We start from the raw sequence: 25225 nt of genomic DNA, 5'->3' as shown, positions 1-25225 counted from the left end.
TGGCTCATTTAATCTCTTTTCGGCCCTTACAGGGTATAAAAGGGGAGAGAAAGGCCAAGAAAATTCTATGAGGGAAAATGTTGGTTAACAGTGTCATTTATTTTCTCCCCCCCTTTACTTGTGTCCTCTGGTTAACAGGGCAAAGTTAACAATCTCAACGCAGCAGACAGATTGACGGAAAGTCATTTTACAGTTCTTTCGCACCGATTGTGTCATCTGATTGAAATAGCCCTCTAACTCATGTCGTCTTGTTGATGAGAGCCGCATACTTTATCAAAACAAGTGTTTTAAACTGAACGTGTCTCTCTGCTTCTCTGTTCCCTGCAGACTTCTGTACAGTTTAGCTTTCAATGCACGTTTCCTGAGGCATCTCTGGTACCTGATAACTTCCATGACGACAAAAATGATCACTGGGTGAGCTGATTGATATTGGATTACTTACAAACTTACATCTGTGTGTGTGTGTGTGTGTGTGTGTGTGTGTGTGTACACTCTTATATTCATATTTCGGCCTGTCTGTCTGTCCCCTCAGCTCCATGGTGCCGCTCTTACAGCTGATCTCGCGAGGGTCTCCGATGTCGTTTGAGGACTCCAACCGCATCATTCCCCTCTTCTATCTCTTCAGCTCTCTCTTCAGCCACTCGCTTATCTCTGTGCATGACAGCGAGTTTTTCGGTCACGAAATGGAAGGTAATAAGCTACCCACCCTTTTTTTTATTGGATTTATACTCAACTTATACTCATCTTTATTTATATAGCACCTTTGAAAACATTGTTACAATATTATAATAATATGAAAAAGCAGAGTAACAGAGTACTGTTAGATATAAGAGTAGAAGGAGGAGGCAAAAGGCAAACTAGGCACGTTTATGCAAAAGTATATTAGTGATATAAACAAAAACATTTATTTAAACTATAAAAAGGCTTTTATATAAGGAGGAATGCTGCTGAGGATCTGACGTTGAGTTCAAGACGTAGGGAACCATCTTGGCCCAAACCCTGCAGAGCTTAAAAAGTTAACAGAAACATTGTCATCGTTTTTTTTTTAAATCAATTAAAAGTGATTAAAAATGGCTTAATTATTTAAAAGGTCCTCAGCTGAGGAAAGAGCAACTTTTGTTATTTATTTCTCAAAAAAGGGCAGTTCATAAGTTTTTTGTTTTTCTTGTTTGAGGATCTGTATAAACTCATATATCATCATATGAGAAATATGATTGAATTTGATAAGGTTTTAGGATTTTAGGTTGCATATTTGTTTGTTGTCTCTGGGCATCAGCTTTAGCTAGAATTAAATAATCATGATTTAAACATCCAAACAAAGTTAACATGAAGAGGTACTAAAATTAAGTGATAATATGCATTGATTGCTGCTGATATAAATGAATTCTGTACATTTAATTTTTCACATCTGTGTTTATAGTCACAATTTAGATGCAATGATAAAAGCTTTAAGAATGACTTTGGTTTAGGTACCTAAAAGTGCATACATTTGTTTGAGGGAAAATCTGATCCTGATGAACCCCCCCCACCTTATCTACTTCTTGACTTTGGTGGCAATCACATCGTCTGTTGTTTTCAGCAGCTGCTCTTCGTCCTGCCGCCATATAAATGTAAAAATCAATATCTGTAAAAGAAATAGAATCCACTCTGCCTCTCACCAGGTCAGACGCAGTCCTCCATGATGCCCTTCACCCTGGCAGAGCTGGTGACTCTGTCTCGCTGTCTGAGGGACGCGTGTCTGGGAATCATCAAGCTGGCCTACCCCGAGACCAAAACGGAGCACCGCGAGGAGTATATGGCTGCCTTCCGCAGTGTGGGTGTGAAGACCAACACTGAGGTGCAGCAGCGTATCCAGGCTGAGCAGAAACGCTGGGTACAGCTCTTCAAGGTAAGCCAAATACAACCACCTGCACATAACTGCTGAAAGTTTCATTCATATTTGGCAAATAACTCCTGTCTTGTATTCTTGTCTGACATGTAGCTGAATTTGATTTGAAACTTGATGCAGTGTCTTGTTTGCTGTTTCTCTCACTTTCCCACCGTCCTTAAACTCAGTGTGGGGAAATAAAGTGAGAGGGGTCAGGAGGCTGCACTGCCACTGTGTGTGCGCCAAACATACTCACAAGCTTTATTAACTCAAACACACACACAGGCCTGAGTTCATGGAAGACTTTTTTAAAAAAAATATTTACACGAATATTGAAAGAACACAAGTACCATATAGTTCACACAATATTAGTTCATTTGCTATTCCATTAATTAATTTATTTGGGATATTTCCCACTGGATATACCTGACAATTACATGCGATAATGGCAAAAAACTGGCATATCCCAGGTAACTTTGACTCTGACGCACACACTTTAACTCAGACACAGACACATAGACACACACACACACACACACACACACACACACACACACACACACACACACACACACACACACACACACACACACACACACACACACACACACACACACAGAGGCCAGCAAAAAACTGAAAACTGAAGTTGAAAGTCTTTCTTAGAGAGATGTGATAAGGGCTCTTTTAACATAGATATAAACAGTATAATTCAGACAACAAATGTTTTATTTATAATAGTAAACAGTATTGGCCCCAGAAGGAGAGACACATAACAATTCGAAACTTCCTTTTAGTCAACCCCACAGTGTTGCATGACCGGGATGAATACTGCTTCAAACATTTCTACCCAGAAATACTCTTTATTATAAAGGTATTTTCCCATCCAGAGAAGCGTTCCAACGTTTTCAACACATCTTCTGGCCAGTTTTTGAGTACTGTAAATATTTTTCATGACGATAATTTGAAATTCGTTTCTGTTTTGATTGTTGACATCTCGGCAGGGAAACGATGATATGTGGCACATTCACATTAGGGTTACGTCTATTGTAGCCTCTTCGTGCATCGGAGCATAGTGGCCTAATGCTCGCCTGTGTTTGTGGAAATCAAGCATGTATGCATGAGCAGGCAAAGACAAGGTGGAACGCTGCCCTGGAGGTCATCCATTGGTTATTTACCAAGAGGAAATGAGGCAGAAAACAGCATTAACTTCATTCTCCTCGGCTCTTTTTCTCATTCTGCGTCTCTCCTTTCATTCAGCCTCTTCCCTTTCCTTAGCTCTCCATCAAGGAAACGGTAATTAAGCGACTTTGTTCTTGGCTGTTAGTCTTCGACAGAAGAAACACTGGAGTTCTGTGAAAGGTGGCAAATACGCGAAGAGCACATCGCGAATTTTCATAAAAGATCTGCTCAAAGGCCTCTTGTCAGCTAAAACGACCCATTAAAGAAGTGGGGAGCAGGGGAAATGCATTTTCCAAATTGAACGGTGGGATTTACAGTCGGTTTAACGCCGCTGACCCCTAACACGCTAATGTTTGGTTCGTGTCATCAGCCGTCCCTCCCCATCTTTTATCACCTCCATTGTCGAGCTATCTATTTAATTGAAAGAAGTTAATTGAATGAAAATGATCAACTAAGCTTGTATTAATATTGCTAATGGAACTTTCTTCTTGGCCATGTTTGGAGAACGATGTCACGCTGGAGTTTGGGAAAGGCCCATTAAGGCTTGCACTTAACCCGATGGGCTAATTAAGGAATGCTTATTCATTCCCAGAGTCAGGGGGTAGGCCTGCTCCAAACCCATCGCCACGCGCCTTTTACAGCATTTTGCACTTGCCATTATTGTGGACTCTGGTTGCCTCTTGGTGATTGGCCGAGATTGATTGTCGTTCTATGAAAATGACGTGCTTTAGAATAGAGCATTTCGATTGAAATATTCTAGGCCGGGTATTATATGGAAATGGACTGGCTGTAACTGTTATTGGAAGACGTAACAGCTCCCTTAACGAATCTCCATGCAATGACATGCATGAGGTTATCCAGCGGATGTCTGACAGCGACTCGCCATGGCAACAGCAGCCTGGTTTGTCCAGTCGAAGGAGACAGAAACCCAAAAGTTACCCATAAGATGTGCTATTACATCGTCTTCAGTCCTGATTCTGGACCTCGAGATATGAAAAATTTATATTGATCTTTAAAATCTTTTAAATGATTTTAGTTATAAAGTTAATAGAAGTGAACAGAAAAGACCACTGACCACTTCAGAGTTCAGATTGTAATTGTGGCTAATGTTACAAAGTCACAACCTTACATCAGAGTGAAATATCTTTGAGCCTTCTGCGGGCCGGTAGAGAGACTCACTGGTACTTGCCCTGTCTCTCTTTTTGCATTCTCTGTCCGATGGCTGATGTCAGCAGACCTCGCCGGTAATTAACAAGGCTGGACATTGAGCGACAGCACAGGTCGTTTTTCTTTTATACTCCCCATAAATGGCGCACTAATGGCTGAATTCTCAAATTGCTTTTTTTTTCTCTTTCTAAGTGAAGGCACCTCATCCTATTGAACAGCATATACACCGAAAACCTTCTTTTTATCAGTGTGTTTCTTTATCTTACAATGAAGTGGATTAGAGATGTTAATGTGTGGGTGTGTGCCTGTCTGTGTGTTTGATCTACTACCCAGGTCATCACTAACTTGGTGAAGATGGTGAAAGCTCGCGACATTAGACGACCCTTCTGTCCAGGAGGTCACTGGCTCTCTGAGGAGGTCAACATCCGAGCAGATAAGGTGCTGGGCTGTCACCACAGCTGTTTAAATTTTGTTTTTGTTCATTGCTAGTTGTTATATTATGCTAAATTTTAGCTTAATTGTGAAATACAGTGTCTGTGTCTGCTTGTGAATAAAAAACTTGATAATCCGGAGCTGTATTCACAAAAGCTTTCTGCTATAAATTGATTGTAGTGGATAAAGTAGGTGATTGTATATAGAATTCTGCCTATTTCTATTTATGGTTTGCATACATTGCCTGTACTATATCTTTTAGTCTTGTTAATATGGAGCCATTTTATTTGAACAAAAAATAACACAACAGTAAAAGTAACCACATATCCTAAATCAACAACTAAAACAGGGAAAAGTTTATGAAAATACATTTTTAGGGGTTATTTGTATGTTGCTGGACGGTGTTTGAATTTCTCAAAGATACCATTCTTTGTAGCTGTGTTTGTCTTAATGACTTAAGACAAACAGCTATTAAGAATGGTACCTTTGAATTTCTCAAAGGTACCATGCTGTGTTAGTCTGAAATCAGGACTAAAGGCACTGGCAGGAGCTTTATATTTTTCGAGACTCAAACAAATTACTGGCTAAACGTTAGCAAAATGTACAAAATTAAATAGTAAAAAGTATTTTTCATGACCGGCCTCTTTTCTCTCCAGGTTACCCAGTTGTACGTCCCGTCTGCGAGACATGTATGGCGAACAAGAAGGATGGGCCGCATCGGGCCACTTCAGTCCACACTTGATGGTACCCTCATAATTTCACAGTTTTTTCTGTTGTTACAAAAAACGCTTTGATCAGTTAGCTGAAAAAAGTGTGTTAACTTCATGAAAATATTGGTCCTTAAAAAGAAACATTTTTAACATACGATTGCCAGAAAAACATTGAAATCATTTTCAGCTCTCCTGCGATTATGTATGCCAAAAAATAGTCAATGAAATCTTTGTGAGCTAGAACAACAGGACTCGCAGACTGTCATCTGAAATGCAGCACAGAGCTACTCTATTGGCAATAAATGAAAATGTAGAATGCTTTATAGTAATGCTGGCGTCAGCTTGATGCATAGCCCAGGAAATCACCCTAATTGCTACCCAAAGTCACCTTCTCTGTGTTTGCTCTTCGTATTCCATTGAGCTGTGCATTGAGATTATTTCCCATAAATAGAGTTTGGAGTCATTGTTCTGGTTTCTGTCTCTAGCGTGCAAATTGCTTTTTCCTTCGGTGTAGAGCTAGAAAATGGTTCTTCCTAAACAACCCATCATTGATATTTTTGTCGCTGGGAAAATGCTTCATAATTTAAAGGTGTCTTTCACGGCACTCTTCATGGCAAAAATCTCATTAACCTTCCCCAGTACATTACCACATTTTCTCTTCATTGGCTCAGTTAGGTGCTCAGAGGAAAATACACTGACACAGGCTGAGCCTCATCTGGCTCCCTCTGAGCAATCCCAGGTTTCTTTGGTGTGAAAACAAGCTGATAACTATGTGTGTATGATCTAACTAATCCCACTCAGACGCTGTATGGGATAAATTCAATTAGCGTGAAAGTACCTGATGAACTCAGCCACATCTGGTCGGTGTGTTTGTCTGGCCTTTTCTCATTTCCTTAAATGGACGGGCCCGCGGCTGATGAATGAGCAACGTATTGACCACTCGGAGGCCATATTTCTCCTCAAAGATGGAAACCTGATGGGAAAATGCAGATCAGATTGACTAATTGAGCAGAATAATTGAGCTGCGGTGTGCGCAAATAGAGGAGGGTGAAGAGCGGTTTAGCTATTGTGGCAATTTTTTTTGTGGGCTAAACAGTCTAAACCCCGACTTTAATACAAAACAAACATCAGCTTAATGGATAAAGGCCGGCAGGTGGATGGGCAGCTCACAGTTGGGTTAATTAAAAGGGTGTAATTAAAAGGGTGTAGGGTGGAAATGTCTTTAATGGATCGCCTGTAAATGGTGCACTAGGCCTTACTTACAGAGCGCTGCAGTGAGGGAAGTAATGATACTGTTAGAGTAGTGTTACACACAGATGACACCTGATGTCAGGAAGTAATTCTCCAGATGAAGTTTCCTTGAACAAGGCTGTTCAACCATGTTGGATGCTGTCCTCTCCACCTGTAGTTGACTCTGACATCTGAATCCCTCTGGAGGAGAAAAATAATCTTCCAACAATGCTAAAAATGTAATTTAATCATGATGAACTCCCAGTTGCTAAGAAAAATACATGTTCCTGTTAAATAAACATTTTATTTATGATAGCTAGAAGGACAGGAATGTATATGGTAATTACTGATCAGCCTGAGATGCTTGAACTTGAATTTGCAGAAAGATGATCTGCAAGTCTTTTAGGGTCTCTGTTTTGTCTAGAGAAAGTAAATTGCACATTAAATACATTTTGTTATTTTTCATAATTTGTGAAGTAATCCGCAGATAATAATTTAAGGTTAACATAAAATACCAGTTATATTTATGTTATATCTAGGAATAAAATGTTGTCTGTCACTGCGAACACAAAATATTTATGTAGTGAACACAAAGAGACAAGGATGACTGATGGTCTAAAATCTGGAAACACTCTAACATGTTAAGTTTTGTCTGTGTGTCTGCAGTTGGTTTAGAGCCTCCACAGCTCTCTGTGTCTGAAGAGAGACATCTGGCCATCCTCACAGAGCTCCCTTTTGTGGTTCCCTTCGAGGAGCGAGTCAAGGTACTGCACTGTTGTCCAACAAACAAAAAGTGTCAATACATCTCATTTATCTTCTTTGTTTCACCCCATCAAGCTAGCAAAGAATCACAGTACATGAAATAAACACAGCAGAAATGTCAGATAAGTTGGACAACTTTAAAGGTTACAGTTATGGCTGGAAATGACCAATAAAATGTCAAATGTTTGCCAGTTTTCACATATCTGCCTGATATGAATAAACCACCAGTTGTCCATCAAGAATTGAAAGGTTGTGGGGCTATTGCAGTGGTGCATGTGCCAACTTGTCGTCTGAGTAAACAGAAAATAAAGCAGCTAGCTCTGGGTTTTTGATTCTGTAAAAAAATGTGTATTGAAACTATCATTTTGTGTAGATATTGTGATATTTTTGACAATACTACAGAGTATTGATAGACACTTAGTCTTAATATGAAATATTGTGTTTGGAAGTATTATTAAGTATCATGATTGCTATTTATAGATTAGGCAGGCCACTGAGGCAACAATTATCAGTTCAGGATTTGCCACAGGAAGTTGGCAAAAATCCAACTTATGTCGGATGTGTTACTACATCTATCATTTTACAGTAGTACTTTAATACTGCGGGTCAAGTTTACAGATAGTAGAATATCCTTGTCAATTTGTTTTTCTGTCTGAATTAAATCTCAGATAGCTGCCTTAATTGTACTTGATATAACTTCTGTTGATTGTAGCCTATACACGGAGCTACCCATAAAGGTATAATATGCCAGAAAAGAACTATTTTAATAATACATAGCAGAAGCTATACTTGGAATGAAACATTTGTATAACAGAAGATGTGTCACTGACCCCGCCTCTGTCCCCACACCTGTCCTGTAGATCTTCCAGAGGTTAATCTATGCTGACAAACGGGACGTGCAGGGGGACGGGCCATTCCCCGATGGCATCAATGTCACCATCAGACGCAACTACATCTATGAAGACGCCTACGATAAACTTTCTCCAGAAAACGGTACGGCTTCCAGCATGCCAGCTTAAACAAAAGAGGGATTTTTACACATACGTTAAAGGTTGTGTTAAATATGTGTGTTTATTTTCAAGATGACAAGTAAAAGATGGAGACGAAGTACGATGTGGTAAATGTTGACGCTGTACTGGAAACTCCTGTTATTCTCTATAAAATCTTAGTTTTGAGGATCAAGCTCAGGTTCATTTTAAAGATGAAGGTTAGCGCTCTCCTCGTGCAGATTATTGAATTTCGGTAAAGCATAATTGTGGTTCCGATTATTATAATGCATCACATAAAAGCAGAATCAATTATTTTAAGTCACCTCTTTTGTGTTTGAATTTGAGAGGGCACTTCGGTGGGGGCAATCTGATTAAAAAGAGTAGTAGGCGACCTGGGCTGAAGACATGATCTATATCATTTATGTGTCTATAACTTATAGCTGCCCTGATTTATCACTATACATTAATTATTCTGAAAGATGACCTTTTTATAGAATTTGATTTGAATATTTGCCGGGTCAAGAAATTGCTTTCTTGCAAAATGTGTTTGTTGAGAAAAACAACAGGACACACAAGATGTAAATAGTAATATAGTATATATTTACATTTTTCATCCATTTTCTGACTTTACAGGAGTATTTAGGTCATTAGTTGAAAGGTTCGCTTGTTTTTATGTTGTATTTCGCTGCAAATACAGCTCGTAAATCATATGGGCGAGACCTTGGAATTGAACCCTCCCCAAAGACGTTAATACAATAGAGTAAAAAAGTCAAATGCATTAAAATACAATCAATCAAATGGATAACCTTGAGACATTTGACTAATAAAAAATAAAGGTAGACAATACAGGAAAGAAGATATTAGCACATTATTCTAAATGATGTAGATATTGTAAATGCATGGAGACGAGTAAAATGCTGACCTTAACCTTGATTGATTTTAGAAAGAGCAATCTGAAGGTTATAAGTCAGAGTACTCGACCAATTGTAACCAACTCCACTTACTGAAGAGTTTGAAGCTTTTGTAAAAGATACGGCAGCATGTTATTTAACGGGTCTCACTGCTTCTCTATACTGCCTTACATTTTCTTGTGTCATCTTGAATACGTCAAGCACTTTAACTCATTGTTTTATTGTATGTTTCAGTTGTGTTTTCTTGCATTAATTGTTGGTTTGTGAAATACTGTTTATGAGCCATCTGGGACAAATCTCACCCTCAAGATAGATTCTCTATCTAAAGGTTGAGGACCAGTGTCCTGCTTACAATGAAGTATAGAGTATGAAAAAGGCTACTACTTTTCATAATTGTGGATAATTAGAATAGTCTATTCTACTATCCATAGTATATTTATTCTAATTATCTTTATTCATATAGTATTTTACTTAACAAGGTTACAAAGTCCTTTCCATGAAAGTAACGGCAGATGAAACTCATTCATGACAATTTGTCAGCTTTCTTCTGTTACTACATTAAAACACTTGTGAATAAAAAAGAAAGGTGTTCAAGGAAAAGGTTAAAAGGAAATTAATCTCACTAATTGGATGAATTTACTTGAAAAAAGGAATAATAATTTTATATGTGATGAGATCAGTTGTATGATTGCATATATGGGGAGATTATTTAAGTGTTTTGTCCAAATCCTGTAAAATCTCCAGACGAAGATGCGATTGGAACCATTTCAGACCAGAAATGTAAAAGCCACTATTAGAAATTGAAGACATGTTCAACTGTTTGACTCCATTTCCCTGCTGAAAATTGCTGTTAAATTAATGTAAAGAATAATAATGACTGATGTCTCCGCCACATTTGTCAGCTGTTTGTTCATCTCTCATTTCTTTTTGTATCTTTATAAATTCCTCCTCGTGCTCTCTGTCCTTACTTTAGAGCCGGACCTGAAGAAACGGATTCGAGTCCATCTTTTAAACGCTCACGGTCTGGATGAGGCCGGCATCGACGGCGGTGGCATCTTTCGTGAGTTCCTCAATGAGCTCCTCAAGTCGGGCTTCAATCCCAACCAGGGCTTCTTCAAGACGACCAACGAGGGCCTGCTGTATCCCAACCCCGCCGCCGAGATGCTGATCGGCGACTCCTTCACGAGGCATTACTACTTTCTAGGCAGGATCCTCGGAAAGGTGATGTTAGATATTCTCATGTCCTTTCTAGTAACCTTAAAATCCCTAAAGCAAGGAAGGATGTGTGTTGATATTTAAGTTAAGTGAAAGATTTAGTCACAGACTGCTTTCATTTTATGGTCCAATACGTCGATTAAGATCAATTGCAGTCAGTGTCAAGGCTGCACTCCCTCCATACTTAAATTTAAATGTTGTTTTGGTTTGTTCTGGATGCTGACAGTGCTCAGAGAAATTGCCGTCGTTTCTTTCCAAAGCAGATTGCAGGGTCGGGGTTAGAACTCGAACTATCGTGCAAGCTTCAGCTTTGTTAATTAGCCCTGTGCATAATCTGTTGACGGCATTGTTTTTCTGTCCCTTCCTTCCTGTGATGGCACTATTTATTAGAGTCTAATGTTGCTAAATCATCCTTAATGCATGTGCTAGTGATTGTTTATCAAGATGCCTTCCTCCTGGGGGGTGTGGGGGGGCTATCATCTCAACCCGGAGAAGAATTACCTCATGACAAGCGGTCGCCTCTCAATTAGGGCTTCCATTAGCCGATGATTCCTACCTCTTGTTTGTGTAGTGATTGCATTTGGCTGGCACTAAATCAGTGAGCCCACACAGACAGGACATAAATAAGCGTTCAAAGCATGTGGTAATAGCATTTTGATCTGTTTTACAGTCAGGAACATCCAGGTCTCTTCTCTCTTACTCAGCCCGAGATGGTCCGGTCCACTTATCAGAGCATCGTAACTCCTCCTCCTGCTCTTCCTCTTCTTCTTCTTCTGTATTCCCTGGAAGTGATCAATCAGCAGGCACGAGCTCTCCGCCCCCCTTACCCCCTCAATATTGTGCTCTCAATAGCTAATGGTTCAGGCAATTAGGCGAGGGGAAATTAATTTGAATTTGACTTTCAATTAACCCTTCCTTAAGTTCCTCTTTCTCCATAAAAATGGACGTTTGAGTGGCCATTTGAGAGGTGTATTGATATTTGTTTAGTGCCGTTATTGCCTGGATAAAAGGCAACCGTTTATAAAGATTGGGATTGCATCACCGCTGCGTGCACAGTGCACAGTGCGGCTCAAAGGACACGGGAGATTAATATTGTTAATTAATGTCCGAGGCGTGCCATTGTTGTGGAGGTGATGTATTACAGGCAGGAGTGCCTTGTCTGGGGTACTCACTGAAATGGGATTGAACATCAGAATAGAGGCCGGTCATCATCGCTCTTCCTCACTTGTCCACCCAGCTGACAGGCTGAGAGATTTAGGCCACAAATGGTGAAAACGTTTGCTTTTGTGGTTCCATCCTTCCAGACTTTGGAGTAAAAAGTTCATCTTGATCGGATCGTTTAGAGACGTGGTTTTGTCAAAATCTAATTTCTCATTATGTAGTACGACCTGTCGGAGGTTCTCTTTGTGCCTCGTTCGTCTCTCATTAGTACAAAACCTCCAACCTCATCAGCTTTAGAGCCTCTCCGCTCTGTGGAGGGCGAGGAAAGTTTCACCCTCCTCCTCCTGCGCCCACCAGTCTCCTCTCACTGATCTCCAGCGACTGATACTTCCCTTTAGAGGTGTGCTAGGTTGGTGCCCCTGATTGATAGAGATGCGTTTGAAAGGCATTATAATTTTATTGATTCTTAATGTTGTAAATTAAGGATTGTATTTGGCAGCTAACAGAATGCACCTGCAACGTTGCTGGCATTTATTCCACCTGATGGTGCCGCGATCTGCTTTAATTGCGTTGCCACTGCACTCACTTATATTAAAAGGCCTGGGCCATAATAATTAATTCTTTCCAGCCCAAGTCATTTTGGCACAATTTCTGGCAATAAACACTCATAAATAAAGGAAGTGGCATTGAAAAAATAAGGCCACAGGTTTTTTTCCATATACTTACTGCTGCCTCTTCCCGGCATAAGTGTTATTGATAGGTTTCAAGGGGCCACGCGGCGCATATGGTCTGAAACGAGCACTGGCCACGAGAGAAATACTAAGTGGATTATTTTGCATAAAAAATAGACAATGTTTGAAGTTGCGCAATTAACCTGTGTTTAGAAAATAGCCGTGATTTATGCGCGCCTGTGTGTTTAAGATGCATGCATTATGGAAATCCACTAGATTTATAATCCATTTAGCTGATGCGGTCAGGGTTTTTAGCGCTATCATTTATAAAGACCTGTATATTTTAATGCCTCCAACGGGCTCTTTTTCGGACTATTCCAGTACATTAGCTTTGGGTTTTATGAGTCACCTGCCCGGCTGTGGTTCTTAATGGCATTTAAGGTCAAGGTGAGAATTGGCATTTATAAAGTTTGAGGCGGGCGAAACTGAAGCCTGTGTGTTTTAGATAGATTGTGTTCTGTCAGATGTGACTCGATCTTATCACTCGAATCTTTTGATATAAGAGAAGTAGGCAAATTAAATGTTGTGTAATGTTTGTTGTATTTAGATCTTTGGATATGCACTCAGTAGTATTATGTTCGGTACTTGATGCAGTCCATTTAGTTTATCTCGGTTATCTAATCATCATGTTTTATTCAGTGACACCCAAGCAATAAACAATCGCTGTGTTTAACGCTACGAGCATTTTCTCATTTGTACTGATTGACTGATGTTTGTGGGGGGATTTACAAGAAACGGCCTGTATCTTTGTCCTGCACGTGTCCTCCAACTAAACAGCTACATTTTGCTCCAGGCGCTGTATGAAAACATGCTGGTGGAGCTGCCCTTTGCCAGTTTCTTCCTGTCCAAACTTCTGGGAACCAGCGCGGACGTGGACATCCACCATCTGGCGTCATTGGACCCAGAGATGTACCGCAACCTCCTCTTCCTCAAGAGCTACGAGGGTGACGTGGAGGAGCTTGGCCTCAACTTCACGGTGGTCAACAACGATCTGGGAGAAGCTCAGGTGACTGGAGTCTGATAAATGATTCACTTTTTCTTTCCATCTCCCTCTCATTCAGCCGTCCTTCCTTCCTCCTGTTTGGTCCCTCTTTGTGGCGTTAATAATTCATTTCCCTCATGATGTACCACTTTTCAGCTCTGAGTGAGATAAAGCACGTCGCCGCTGTCGCCCTAAGCTCTGCCGCGGCACAGGGAACACAGCGGCTCTGTTGACCGTTCCACCTGCCTTTCCTTCAGAAATTATCTCAGAACACGCCTGACAGAAGCAACTCGCTGCTCTTAAGCACGTCCCCCCCAAAGCTCAAGGCTGCGAAGACGAGTTGTCGACCAGCACTCTCAGTCACCTGTACCCAGACCTGCACTCTTACCCGGAGCCCCTGTTTGCTCAGGGCCTTAACGCGTCTTATTAGCTCTTCTCAAACAACACCTGAAATGGTCGAGTTACAATGTAGCCCTCCTGGTCACAAATAGGGCAATCACAAACACGATAAGGAAAACAATTTGTGAAAGATTAGGCACACACCCGGGAGCAGTCTGCCCTGCATTTGCCCTCATGAGATAGCCAAAGCAAGCAAGATAAGGACAGTAATTCTCTTACATTAGCACATAATCACAATCCACTGTTGGGGAGAGAAAAAAAGGCAAAAAAATATATATATTACCTGTCAGTGAACCACATGCTGTAGGCAGCATTCAGGGGATGGACAAAAAAAGAGGAACACACTTCACACTTACTTACTTATAATGCAATCTAGCTCAGTATCGCTGCACTGTATACCATTATGAAGCTTATCAATTAGTTTTTGTTAAGACTGCGTCAGAGAGCTGCTGATTCATTTCTGTTGTTAAACAAATATCCTGTTAAGTGTCTCTCAGTCAGTTTTTGTGACAGTCTGCGTGTGGCAATGCTTAGTCATTGCTGATCAAAATTACACAAAGGTAGTTGTGATAATAACCACATCCGCATACTGGATTAAAACTCCCCAAGATTTACGGGACTGAAAAACAATACACCGCTTCATTAGGCTTGAAACAGATCTCAGATTCCAAAAGAGTTGGGATGCTGTGTAAAATGTACATAAAAACAGAATGCAATGATTTGCAAATCCTTTTTCCACCTGCATTTAATTGAACACAGTACTAAGAAAAGATATTTATCGTTCATGATGATAATCCTTTTTTTTTGTGTAAATTAAGAGTCATTACAAAGTCGAGTGCCAGTATTTCCCCTGAATTTATTGTTTTGGATGCTTCCATTCTTTATTCAGCGTGTTAATCCTGCCATGTCTCTGAGTGTACTCAGGCTTATTTTGACTAAATAAGTAGAAAAAACAAAAACATAAAGACAACTGCAGTGCAAGGCAACATTTAAAAAATAACGAAGACAATCTGTTGTACAACATTGTAATATTTGCAGATAATGTGTCAGGAATCTGTTCAGTAGTCGTTTTGCAATCCTGCTGACAAACCAACCAGGGAGAAAAAATAACTTAATTGGTGGAGGTAAAAAAAAAATTAAGATGTCAGATTTCCATGTTTTTAAATGGAACATGAAGAGTGAATTTTACTGTTAAGTCACTCTATCAGTTGTGGAAGTCATCGGTTTCTGAAAACATGTATACCAAATGCAGGAAAACGGCACTGAAAGAGGATGAACATTACATTTCATCCCTCTGTAGCCGCTGTGATGTCGTCATATGCCGAGCTTTATGAACAGAGATGAGCACATCCTATCAAGTGCTAACTGCTCTATAGCTAATGAAAAGAGAACTTGAGGCCAAATTGCATTGGACCAGATGTTCATTGGATGTGCTATATTTAGAAATGCACTTTAACCACACACACACACACACACACACACATACACACACTCACATTGAGCCATACCTTTAATCAGAGTGCTGTTGGAAAATATCTTAATTACCTCGCTGTGATTGAATTAAATGCACCTGGCACTTACATTGTTTGTTGGTCATCTGGCGCCCAAAGCTGCCTCGGTGATATGCATAATTAAACATAACACTATGGCTGCTTGACTGTAATATTACTCAGCTACTGTCAGGACCAAGACATGAAAAAAACCCCTCTGTAAATAAAACAGTAAAAAATGTGTAAATACAAATGTCTTTTTGAAAAAGGTGGTCGAGCTGAAGCTTGGAGGAAAAGACATCCCGGTGACCACGGCCAACCGGATAGCCTACATCCACCTGGTGGCTGACTACAGACTGAACAAGCAGATCAGGCCTCACTGCCTGGCCTTCAGACAGGGTCTGGCCAACGTGGTCAACCTGGAGTGGCTGCGCATGTTTGATCAGCAGGAGATCCAGGTACGCTGTGCACAACAAGCAAAACTGTCCATCAGACTGCAACGTATTTATAACTCACAGACACTTCCAATGTATGCCTTCTACTAGGTGCTGATATCTGGGGCTCATGTGCCAATTTGTCTTGATGACCTGAAGAAGTTCACAAACTACTCAGGTAGGTGCCGATTTTATTTTTTTTTGTGGGTCCATAAAAGGTCTTAGATAATCTGCATTTTAAGTCTTCTATGTCTTAAATATCTGAAATATGATTTTGAGTTTAAAACTTGTTGAAAAGGGTTGAATTTGAAGCTGCTGCAAATGGTGTAAGAAAATGATTAAATTAGTCTATAAAGGCATGAGAGTCGCATGGGAAGTCAGAAGTACATAAAGCGCCACAAATCAGCAAACGCCTGCCGAGTGGAAGCGAATGGGAAAGACAGCAACCCAGCCATGAAGTGGTAGGCCATGTAAAATGATGAAGCGGGGTCAGCAGATGCTGAGCCGCATAGTGTGCAGATGTTGCCAACTTTCTGCAGAGTCAATCGCTACAGACCTCCAAACTTCATGTGGCCTTCAGATTAGCTCAAGAACAAAGTGTAGAGATCTTCATGGAATGGGTTTCCATGGCTGAGCAGCTGCATCCAAGCCATACATCAGCAAGTGCAATGCAAAGCGTCAGATGCAGTGGTGTAAAGCACACCGCCACTGGACTCTAGAGCAGTGGAGACACGTTCTCTTGAGTGACGAACTACGCTTCTCCATCTGGCAATCTGATGGAGGAGTCTGGGTTTGGCGGTTGCCAGGGGAACGCTACTTGGCTGAGTGCATTGTGCCAAGTGTAAAGTTTGGTGGAGGGGGGATTATGGTATGGGGTTGTTTTTCAGGAGCTGGGCTTGGCCCCTTAGTTCCAGTGAAAGGAACCATGAATGCTTCAGCATACCAAGAGATGTTGGACAATTCCATGCTCCCAACTTTGTGGGAGTAATTTGGGGATGGCCCCTTCCTGTTCCAACATGACTGTGCACCAGTCCATACAGACATGGATGAGAGAGTTTGGTGTGGATGAACTTGACTGGCCTGCACAGAGTCCTGACCTCGACCCAACTGAACACCTTTGGGATGAGTTAGAGCGGAGACTGAGAGCCAGGCCCTCCCGTCACACATCATTGTGTGACCTCATGAATGCGGTTCTGGAAGAATGGTCAAAAATTCTCATAAACACTCCTAAACCTTGTAGAAAGCCTTCCCAAAAGAGTTGAAGCTGTTATAGCTGCAAAAGGTGGACCAACGTCATATTAAACACCTATGGATTAAGAATGGGATGTCACTTAAGTTCATATACGAGTCAAGGCAGGTGAGCGAATACTTTTGGCAATATAGTGTATGTGTAATTGTTGGTTATAATTATAAACAGACATATACATACTATAATTTTCTCTTTCAGGTGGGTACTCGGCCACTCACCCAGTCATTCAGATCTTTTGGGAGGTGGTCGAAGGCTTCACAGACGAAGAGAAGCGCAAGCTGCTGAAGTTCGTCACCAGCTGCTCCAGACCTCCACTGCTGGGCTTCAAGGTGAGAGTTAAGCAGACTTTCCTCCTTTGCTTCATCAGACTGCGTGGTACCTCTATAATCTTCTATTATTGGCAGGTTTTCTAAGCTCAACAGAAAGGCGTGTTCCCTCTTAATGGACTTGTAATGAAAATACAGAGACTGATAACAGCCCTCAAAATGATCATTTTCAAATTAGACGGCGATAAGACCGGCGTGGTGTGGTCTTATCTCCATGCCCGCTGTTGTTTTATAGTTCATGACCTTCCTCTGTTAAAGAACTCTGTCTGCAGCTCTGTTTGTGTGGGCTGGGTCGGAGATCCTGGCTGGACAAATATTGTCATTCAGAGCTTGTAGCAGGTTGAACTTTTGAACGTTTGCCTTCTGTGTGACATGGCACAACGCAGCAATTTCCTGTTAATGAACACACAGGGAAACTATATCTCCCCGTAATTCTAAACATTATTTCAGCAGTGCTGAATCATTATTGCTAACCTATTTCTGAAATGATCTCCTAATTGGAAGTCGTTTCAATTTCTCGCTGACTTGATTTGTGGGACACTTGGGGTAGCTTGAGATAGGAGGAAAAAGCAGAAAGTGTTGCTCGGGGCCATTAAAGAGTTTTTATGTGTCTTACTTCGTCTAACCAGAAGCTGTAATCATCATATGATTGGTTTTAGTACTCTTTATGGCTGTCATTAGTTAAGAAAACCTAATTGCACTACTGCAGTAGAGTTGGGGAACAAAATTCTCCTTAAAAATCCTTCTCAGTGCCTCCTCTCGGGGTTTGAGACTTTGCCTTCCCTCCTCATTTAATCAATTTGACTTTGGCCAGTGTGAGGATCCACCCCATCCTCCTCGTCTCTTCTCCGGGCCGGAACAGGGCGGTAATTCGTGGGGGGAGCGGCCCCTGACCCGGCCCTCAGCCTGAGCCAGCTAAGCCTTAATTAGCTGTCGTGAAACGGCCCAGGATTCATTAGAGGAGAAATAGCTCTGTCAGGAGAAGCCATTTAAAAAAGATGATGGAAACTCTCTTTTTTTCCAAAATGATAGCCATGGTAATGGCACTTTCTCAATAAGCAACGATAGTTTAATACGGTAATTGTCAGAAAAATGGGGTCATTACGGCTAAGCCCCTGAAGAGCCATTTAATCGGGCAAGTATGGCCACTGAAGCGTATACACTAACTTTAAATAGCAGGATGAAATCAGGGCGGAGGAACGTGTTCGACCGGCCGGGCTTGTGATGGACACGGTCGGTGTCACAGTCTGCAGATGAGGTGGCCTCATCGCAGGAAGGCTTGATTTAAAAAATGCCAGATAGACAACATGAAATGACCATTCCTCCCGTGTCTCATCCAAGGGTCAAACTGTGGGCCAGCTTCTCTCTCAGTACCTTTCAAGCATTAACCTGATTTCTTAAATTTATACTTCCACAGTATTAGCTTAACGCTTAATGTCTCTCTTTTAACATTTATCCCCTTGTGGAATTTGACATTTATTGCTTAATCATGATTGCTTTGGACATTGCGATCACCAACACGAGTTGATGCATGTCTCTTTTTTTTTTTTGTCTTTGAATGTTCCAAAATGTTCCACTATCTCTGCAAATGCAGCTAAAGTGTCTGGCAATCATTAAAGGAGCAGTTCACCTAAAAAATGTATATAAACTCATTATCTGCTCTCCCCCATGCTGACAGAAAGTCGGGTGAAGTTTCGAAGTCAACAGACCATTTCTGGAGTTTCACAGCAAAGCAGTGGTTGCAATGTTCCCTGACACAGCTATAGTAGATGGCGATTTGTTTTAAAACGTAAAGAAATAACCACAAAAATAACCATAAAATGGCTCAGTATAGAGCCCAAAACGATCTTTGCCACCCACTTCAGACATGATGCTGAAGATTTCCACAAAAAAAACAATGTATAAGTGATTTTTTCATTTTTATTATTATATTAATAAAAACAAAGCATTTAGTCATCATGGGGATGAGTAGCTAATGACTAAATTAAAGTTTTTGGTTGATCTGTTCCTTTAATGACAACATACTGATTGGAAGATTCTATAACATTCAAAGACAAGAGGAAAAGATTGACGATGATGAGCGCAAAGCAATCCCGATAAATGTCAATTTATAAAATAATAACATAAATAAATGACATCAATAATTATAAATAATAAATAAATATTAAAAAAGGGACATTAGCCATTAAAATAATACGGTGGAAGTATAATTTTAGGATATCAGGTTAGTGTTTGAAAAGGTGCTGAGAACGGAATCTGAATTTACATTTTTGGGTGCACTGCTCCTTTAACACTTTACTTATGCACACAGGAACTTTACCCGGTCTTCTGCATCCACAACGGCGGCAACGACCTGGAGCGCCTGCCCACGGCCAGCACCTGCATGAATCTGCTCAAGCTGCCGGAGTTCTGCGACCAGCACCTGATGAGGAACAAGCTGCTGTACGCCATCGAGTCATCTGCCGGATTCGAGCTGAGCTGAGGAGGGCAAAGGCTTCTCTGTCCCTGCGTCCGTTGGAGAGAAAGACTTGGGGAACGCAAACGATGCACTGACCTGTCTTGATTTACTGTGTTTGTGTGTATGTGTGTGTATGAGTGTGTGCGTGCCAAGCCGTGGGTTTTTCCACAGACTGAGGAATAAAGGGGGTGCAAGGATGAAGCGGGGTAGGAAGCCTTTTTTTTTTTTTTTTTTTAAGCCTTGTTGCTTTTAAGTAATTTAATTGTTAAATCTTGTGTCAGAACTTCAGAAGAAAGCCGCGAAACAGTCGAATTTCATGCAAGAGTAAAAAAAAACATGAGGTGCTGCTGCTCTCTTGTGTAATCTAACATGAACACGCAGTTATTTTTCACCAAAGATAAAGTGGCATCATATAAAAAAAGGCAATATAACAGACAGACAGACAGACAGACAGGGACGGACTGTAGGACTTGAAAGCTGCCTCGCGGTGTGCCAAGGGCTGCAGAGGAAGGGAAGCTTTCCTGTACAGCCATCAAGTATTTTCACATCAAGGTCATCGAAACTTTTTTGTGATTTCTCTAATGATTATCAACAGTAATAACCGTCATGTCTGACAACCATACGCAAGTGTGCACACACCATCCGAAGTGTGTAAACAGCTTATATTTGCTAGATTTGGGGGAGAGTATTATATGATAATGGATTTGTGAATATGTATATGTTTACTCTTGTATTATTCATTTACTCAGTATTTGTACAGGTTTGTTTTTCTTTCCTTTGGTGTGATGAGTGGAGGCCTCATGTATTCACACATGCTCGCTAAGGTGAACTATCCTCTTCCCTGGTCAGTGCCCTGAAGTTTTTGCTCTCTGGGAGCGTGTCATAAGGCTTCAAGTGATCAGTGTACCAACAGGGTGATTAAAAACAAAAACAAGACAGTATGGAAATGAATAAACCCACTTTTCTTTTTGCATTTTTCCTTCCATAAGTCTCCTTCTTTGTTGCTTTGTAATTTACAGTAATGACCGAGACATAAAACAGTGCTTTGTGGGAAAATCTCCTCCTGAGTTTTATGGCCTCTGACATATAATTAAAGAAACATCCAGTTAAGAAACACTGAGCAGAACTATTCTGGCCTTGAGATGCATTATCGGGCTGAGCACAAATTAAGATTGTGTGCGTTTGTCATAAATCTACCTGCTCTCCGACGCAGCACAGCCCCAGGAAGAGATCCATCCCCCTTTGGACCGAGTCCATCTCCCCATCCTCTCCTCCGTGCTGCTGAAACAGCCAACTTTCTGCCCTCTCTTCTCCTCCTCTCAGAGCCCGAACCCCACGCATCTGCTGGGCCAGGGAACTCAAAGTGATAATTGGGTCTTAAAAACCAGACTTGTCATTGAAATGAGGGATTCATCTCAATTACTATGAGATTTATTTAAGACTATTACCTCGTGATGGATTATAACTGACAAAGTTAATGCAGGATGTTATGAATCATCTTCACTGCGTAATATACTTTAGCTTGCTCAGAGGCCTTTTAAGGGCTAATTGAAGCTTTTAGTCTTGTTTATCTTGCTGCAGTGCAAGGAAACATCAAAAAATCACTTTAAGGGGGTTGTGGATCGGAGCTTACTTTGCAGATGATTATTGCAAAAGTGCCATCGACTGCATGCCTGTAAAAAAAAAAAAAAAAAGTGAGCATTAAACCAGATGTGAGTGGCCAACATGAAAGCATATCTGACAAGTTAATCATGAGACAGAATGACATTCATAGCTGCAGGTAGTGCATCAGAGGGAGAAAGTCTCTCAAGGCTCCCGGGTATGTTTTGTTATAACAGAGTGCCATCTGGTGGTCAAACTGTGGCACCGCATGAGGAACATTTTGAACATTAATGGGCCTTTATTTTATATGCCTCAGGTGAAATGGGGCCTTCTTCTGCCAGATACAGCTTTGAATAAATGAAATGGGTTGAACTACAGCTCGCTGGAGACATTTCCATGATTAATCATTACACTTTGGCTGCCTGGTTTGCAGCAGTAAAGACCAAAAAAAGTTGCCTTTTCTGTCAGCTTAAGCTAAATATAAATATAAAGTTTACTCTTCAGGCATTAATTTGGTGTTACAGCAAATTAGGGCAGTATAATGTGTGAGAGTGCAGCCTCATGGGTGCACTCTCTGCCTGTCCAGACACGAAAAGGGAGTAACCCAACCTTATTTCTGGGTTTCAAAAGTCTGCATGTGAGCAGCAGCAGCTTTGGGCAACTTTCTCAGTGAAGGATTTTCATTCACTGTCTCCTAACCTTCTACATCTGTCGCTTTACTGAAGTACATTACAGCCTTCAGTCATAACAATCAAAGAAAAGCATATAAAAATCTATGTGAGTACGTTTATAGAAAGCTATCGACTGTATGATTAAAAAATGACCTGTATCTATTGCGGTGATTCCTCCTGCTCAATGAGTCTAATTAGATACTGACTGCCCATAATGTCCAGTGTAATTAATACCCATCTGTCATTTTCATTGGGTCTTCCTTAGCTGGCAAGAGCTCCGGCCGGCTTTAACTGCAAGAACGACCTTCATTTTCCATTTAAAATCAATGCGAGTCTGTAATTTCAGCCTCAATTCGGTTCAGAACGGCAATAACCTGCACTGCTTCATTCTGTTCCTCTGGGTTACGATGAGGTCAGCCCTCTGGTTTTCTTTCTTGTGTTTTTTTTAATCAGAGTTGTGGCCTGAAAATAGTCTATGGAAGCCCAGTCAAGCCAAGAAAAGTCAACTCATGATCAAGTGGTGTTTTGGTGGTGTATTTATAAATATGAACTGGCTAATAGGCCTCTTCTCTGTGGGCAAGTACATCATGACTTCACCCTGACTGTCCTGATGTATTAGTAATATATAACAATAATTAAATGTATGTAACACTAAACAAAATCTGCACTTTCAAAAGTCAAACATATAAGAAAGGATCAGAGAAGCCTTCTGTGCAAACAATGAAGTGAATTTTGAAAAGTGAAATGAAATAGCACAACGAAAATGACAAATTACCTATAAAATACTTAATTTGTTAAATAAAAACTAATAAAATAACATATATACATGTAAATTGATGTGATGGCAAGTTCAGTTATTTTATAAAAGCATATAAAAGTCTGGTTACTTTTCTTAGAGTTTGCCTTTTTCACCATTAAGGGTAACACTTTATTTCACAGGTCCACAAATGTCATAGAAGTTGGTAATAACTAAGTAACATATTTGAAATGCCTTTATTTTACCCCCAAATAACCACAATAACTGCCTCAAAACTTAATGAAAACCACCCCAACATGACTTGATAACGATATTCTGCTTATTTCCAATAAGCAGTTAGATTTCTTTAATACATTTCCAGGTATCTTCCAACAGGTTTCTGCTCGGCAGGACACTAAACTGAGCTTCTGTGTTGCAGTTTAACTTCAGTAAGCTGATTTTCTTAAACATTTTCGCCAATTTTTACTGTTTCGGGAGGTCAGTCCAACTTTGGAACAACTTTCTGAAATGCCAGTTTTTTTTATATATATATAGTTAACTACAATAAATAAAATCACCCCAAATTGAAATGAAATTGGTGAAAATGTCACTGAAAAAAAAATAGTTGCAAATTAAGTTGCAACAACTTGCTTCAGTTTAATGGCCTGCTGAGGCCATTCAATCGGTTCTGCTCTGTGGTTTCTTCAGTTAAAAGGCAATTTTTCTCCTGCCACTGTCGCCAAGTGCTTGCTCGTGGGAGGAAATGTTAGGGTTTCCGTAAATAAATGAATCGAATGAGTCTGGTCTTGACCTGCTCAAGATGACTGAATCGTTTACATGAGACAAAAACTAGTTGGAAATCAGAATGACATAATCAGCAGAAGTTAAGCAGAAACAAGTCGAAAGTTTCCTGGGAATGTGTTTAAAAAAAAAAAAAGGTCAGCTTTTTATTAACTGCTTGTTAGAAAGAAATAGCAGAATAGTGTTAAATGATATTGGTGTAATTCTCATCACATTTGGAGGGAGTTATCATGGTAATTTGGGGGTCATTCAAAAGAAAACCCAAATATGTTGCTTGGTAATTACCACCTTGCTAGTCCAGATGCCATTGTATAAAAGCTCAGGTGTTATGTAACATTCATTCTGGCTCTTCCCCATTTAAGTGTCCTAGTAAACTCTGCCAGTAAGAATATAAGATTAGGGCCCGGGGCGCTGCGGCTGTTATTAATACTTCTGACTATTAATACTTGTGCTTTTATAACTAAGAATTGCCAGAGGATCTTCTGTGTAGCTTCCCCCCTTTTCTCAGTCGCAGCGCTGGACCTCAACAACAGTGCTTGAAGGCAGAAGCTGATCATTGCAGTCATAGGTCACCTGTTTCCCACACTACACGACAGATGGCGCAGAAAGCGGTTTGTCAGGTCTTCTCGATACCTGTTCGTCACCTGACGGATAATTAACCCAGTTTCCTGTCTAAATGACTCGTGTCTCTGATCTTCATGCACTGTGCACATGTCTCACAGCAGAGACAGCCCTCTCTGTCCTCTGTCCTCGCAGGTTCTGCTCTGTGTCATCATGGATGTGTGAGCAGGTCAGTGAACAGCGCTGCTGTCGGCACTCAAAGGCATGCTGCGTTCAGGGACCCCTCGTACAAAAAAGCATCCATTGGTCATGAATGCAGCTTGACAAGCATTATCTTCTCAAAATCCAAGATGTGACCGCAGACGCTTTATATTCCACTTTAAAATAAAATTTTAAGGCTTTATGCTTTCAGTCCTCTTGTGTATGTTTATTTGAAATATTGATGTTTTTTATAAAAGCATATAAAAGTCTGGTTACTTTTCCTACCCTTACCCTTTTTCGCCCAGAAAGGGTAACAGTTAATTTTAGATGTCCACAAATGTCATAGTAGGTGGTAATTACCAAGTAACATATTAGAATTTATTTTGGAATTATACCAAAATAACCACAATAACTGCCCCAAAACTTAATGGAAACCACCCAAACATGATTTGATAATGATATTCTGTAACAACACACGGTTTAAGTTCCACCTTTAAATGGATTTTTAAGGTTTTATGCTTTCAGTCCTCTTGTTTATGTTTATTTAAGAGATTAAGATTCTGTTGGATTGTGAAACAGTTCTGCAATGACAAGAAAAATGAGTGTCCCATGGTGCTCTCTAGTCAGAACACAGTAGCAACAAAATACAGGAAATGTCATATCTGAAAGATTACAGTAGATTGGAAATAAACTCTAGCTCAAATTAATATAAACAAATTTAACAAAATATTATTTGCAGCTATCTCATTGTACAAGTTTTCACAGAGGACTGTTCCCATGAGCCTTGTTAAGTGAAGCCAGAACTAACAATATTGTTCCAACAAAAGCAACAGAGTTTGAAACATTTATGTTTATGTTCACTTGGGAAACAGTGTTATCAATGTGTTGATTGGATGACCTTTCTCCAGATTTTCTGTTCAGTATGCTGGTTTGTGATAACTTCTCCAACACAGATTTGTTA

General features: G+C 40.4%; 1 protein-coding gene across 3 annotated transcripts in view; it reads left to right on the top strand.

The window, feature by feature from the left end:
- ube3c (ubiquitin protein ligase E3C) overlaps window positions 1-20665 on the top strand; it is a 29236-nt gene extending 8571 nt beyond the window's left edge. For all 3 annotated transcript variants that reach the window (XM_037078627.1, XM_037078628.1, XM_037078629.1), the window contains exons 12-24: window positions 328-414; window positions 533-690; window positions 1662-1888; window positions 4547-4651; window positions 5302-5389; window positions 7252-7349; window positions 8208-8340; window positions 10221-10468; window positions 13148-13360; window positions 15495-15683; window positions 15771-15837; window positions 17107-17237; window positions 19546-20665. In XM_037078627.1, coding sequence (XP_036934522.1) covers window positions 328-414; window positions 533-690; window positions 1662-1888; window positions 4547-4651; window positions 5302-5389; window positions 7252-7349; window positions 8208-8340; window positions 10221-10468; window positions 13148-13360; window positions 15495-15683; window positions 15771-15837; window positions 17107-17237; window positions 19546-19716 — 1915 coding nt within the window. In that variant the 3' untranslated portion in view covers window positions 19717-20665. The remainder of the gene's footprint in view (window positions 1-327; window positions 415-532; window positions 691-1661; window positions 1889-4546; window positions 4652-5301; window positions 5390-7251; window positions 7350-8207; window positions 8341-10220; window positions 10469-13147; window positions 13361-15494; window positions 15684-15770; window positions 15838-17106; window positions 17238-19545) is intronic.
- The last annotated feature ends 4560 nt before the right edge of the window (window positions 20666-25225 follow it).

The sequence above is a fragment of the Acanthopagrus latus genome, chromosome 19 (assembly GCF_904848185.1).
Source record: "Acanthopagrus latus isolate v.2019 chromosome 19, fAcaLat1.1, whole genome shotgun sequence".
Taxonomy (NCBI): domain Eukaryota; kingdom Metazoa; phylum Chordata; class Actinopteri; order Spariformes; family Sparidae; genus Acanthopagrus; species Acanthopagrus latus.
This window is presented reverse-complemented; position numbering and strand designations above follow the sequence as displayed.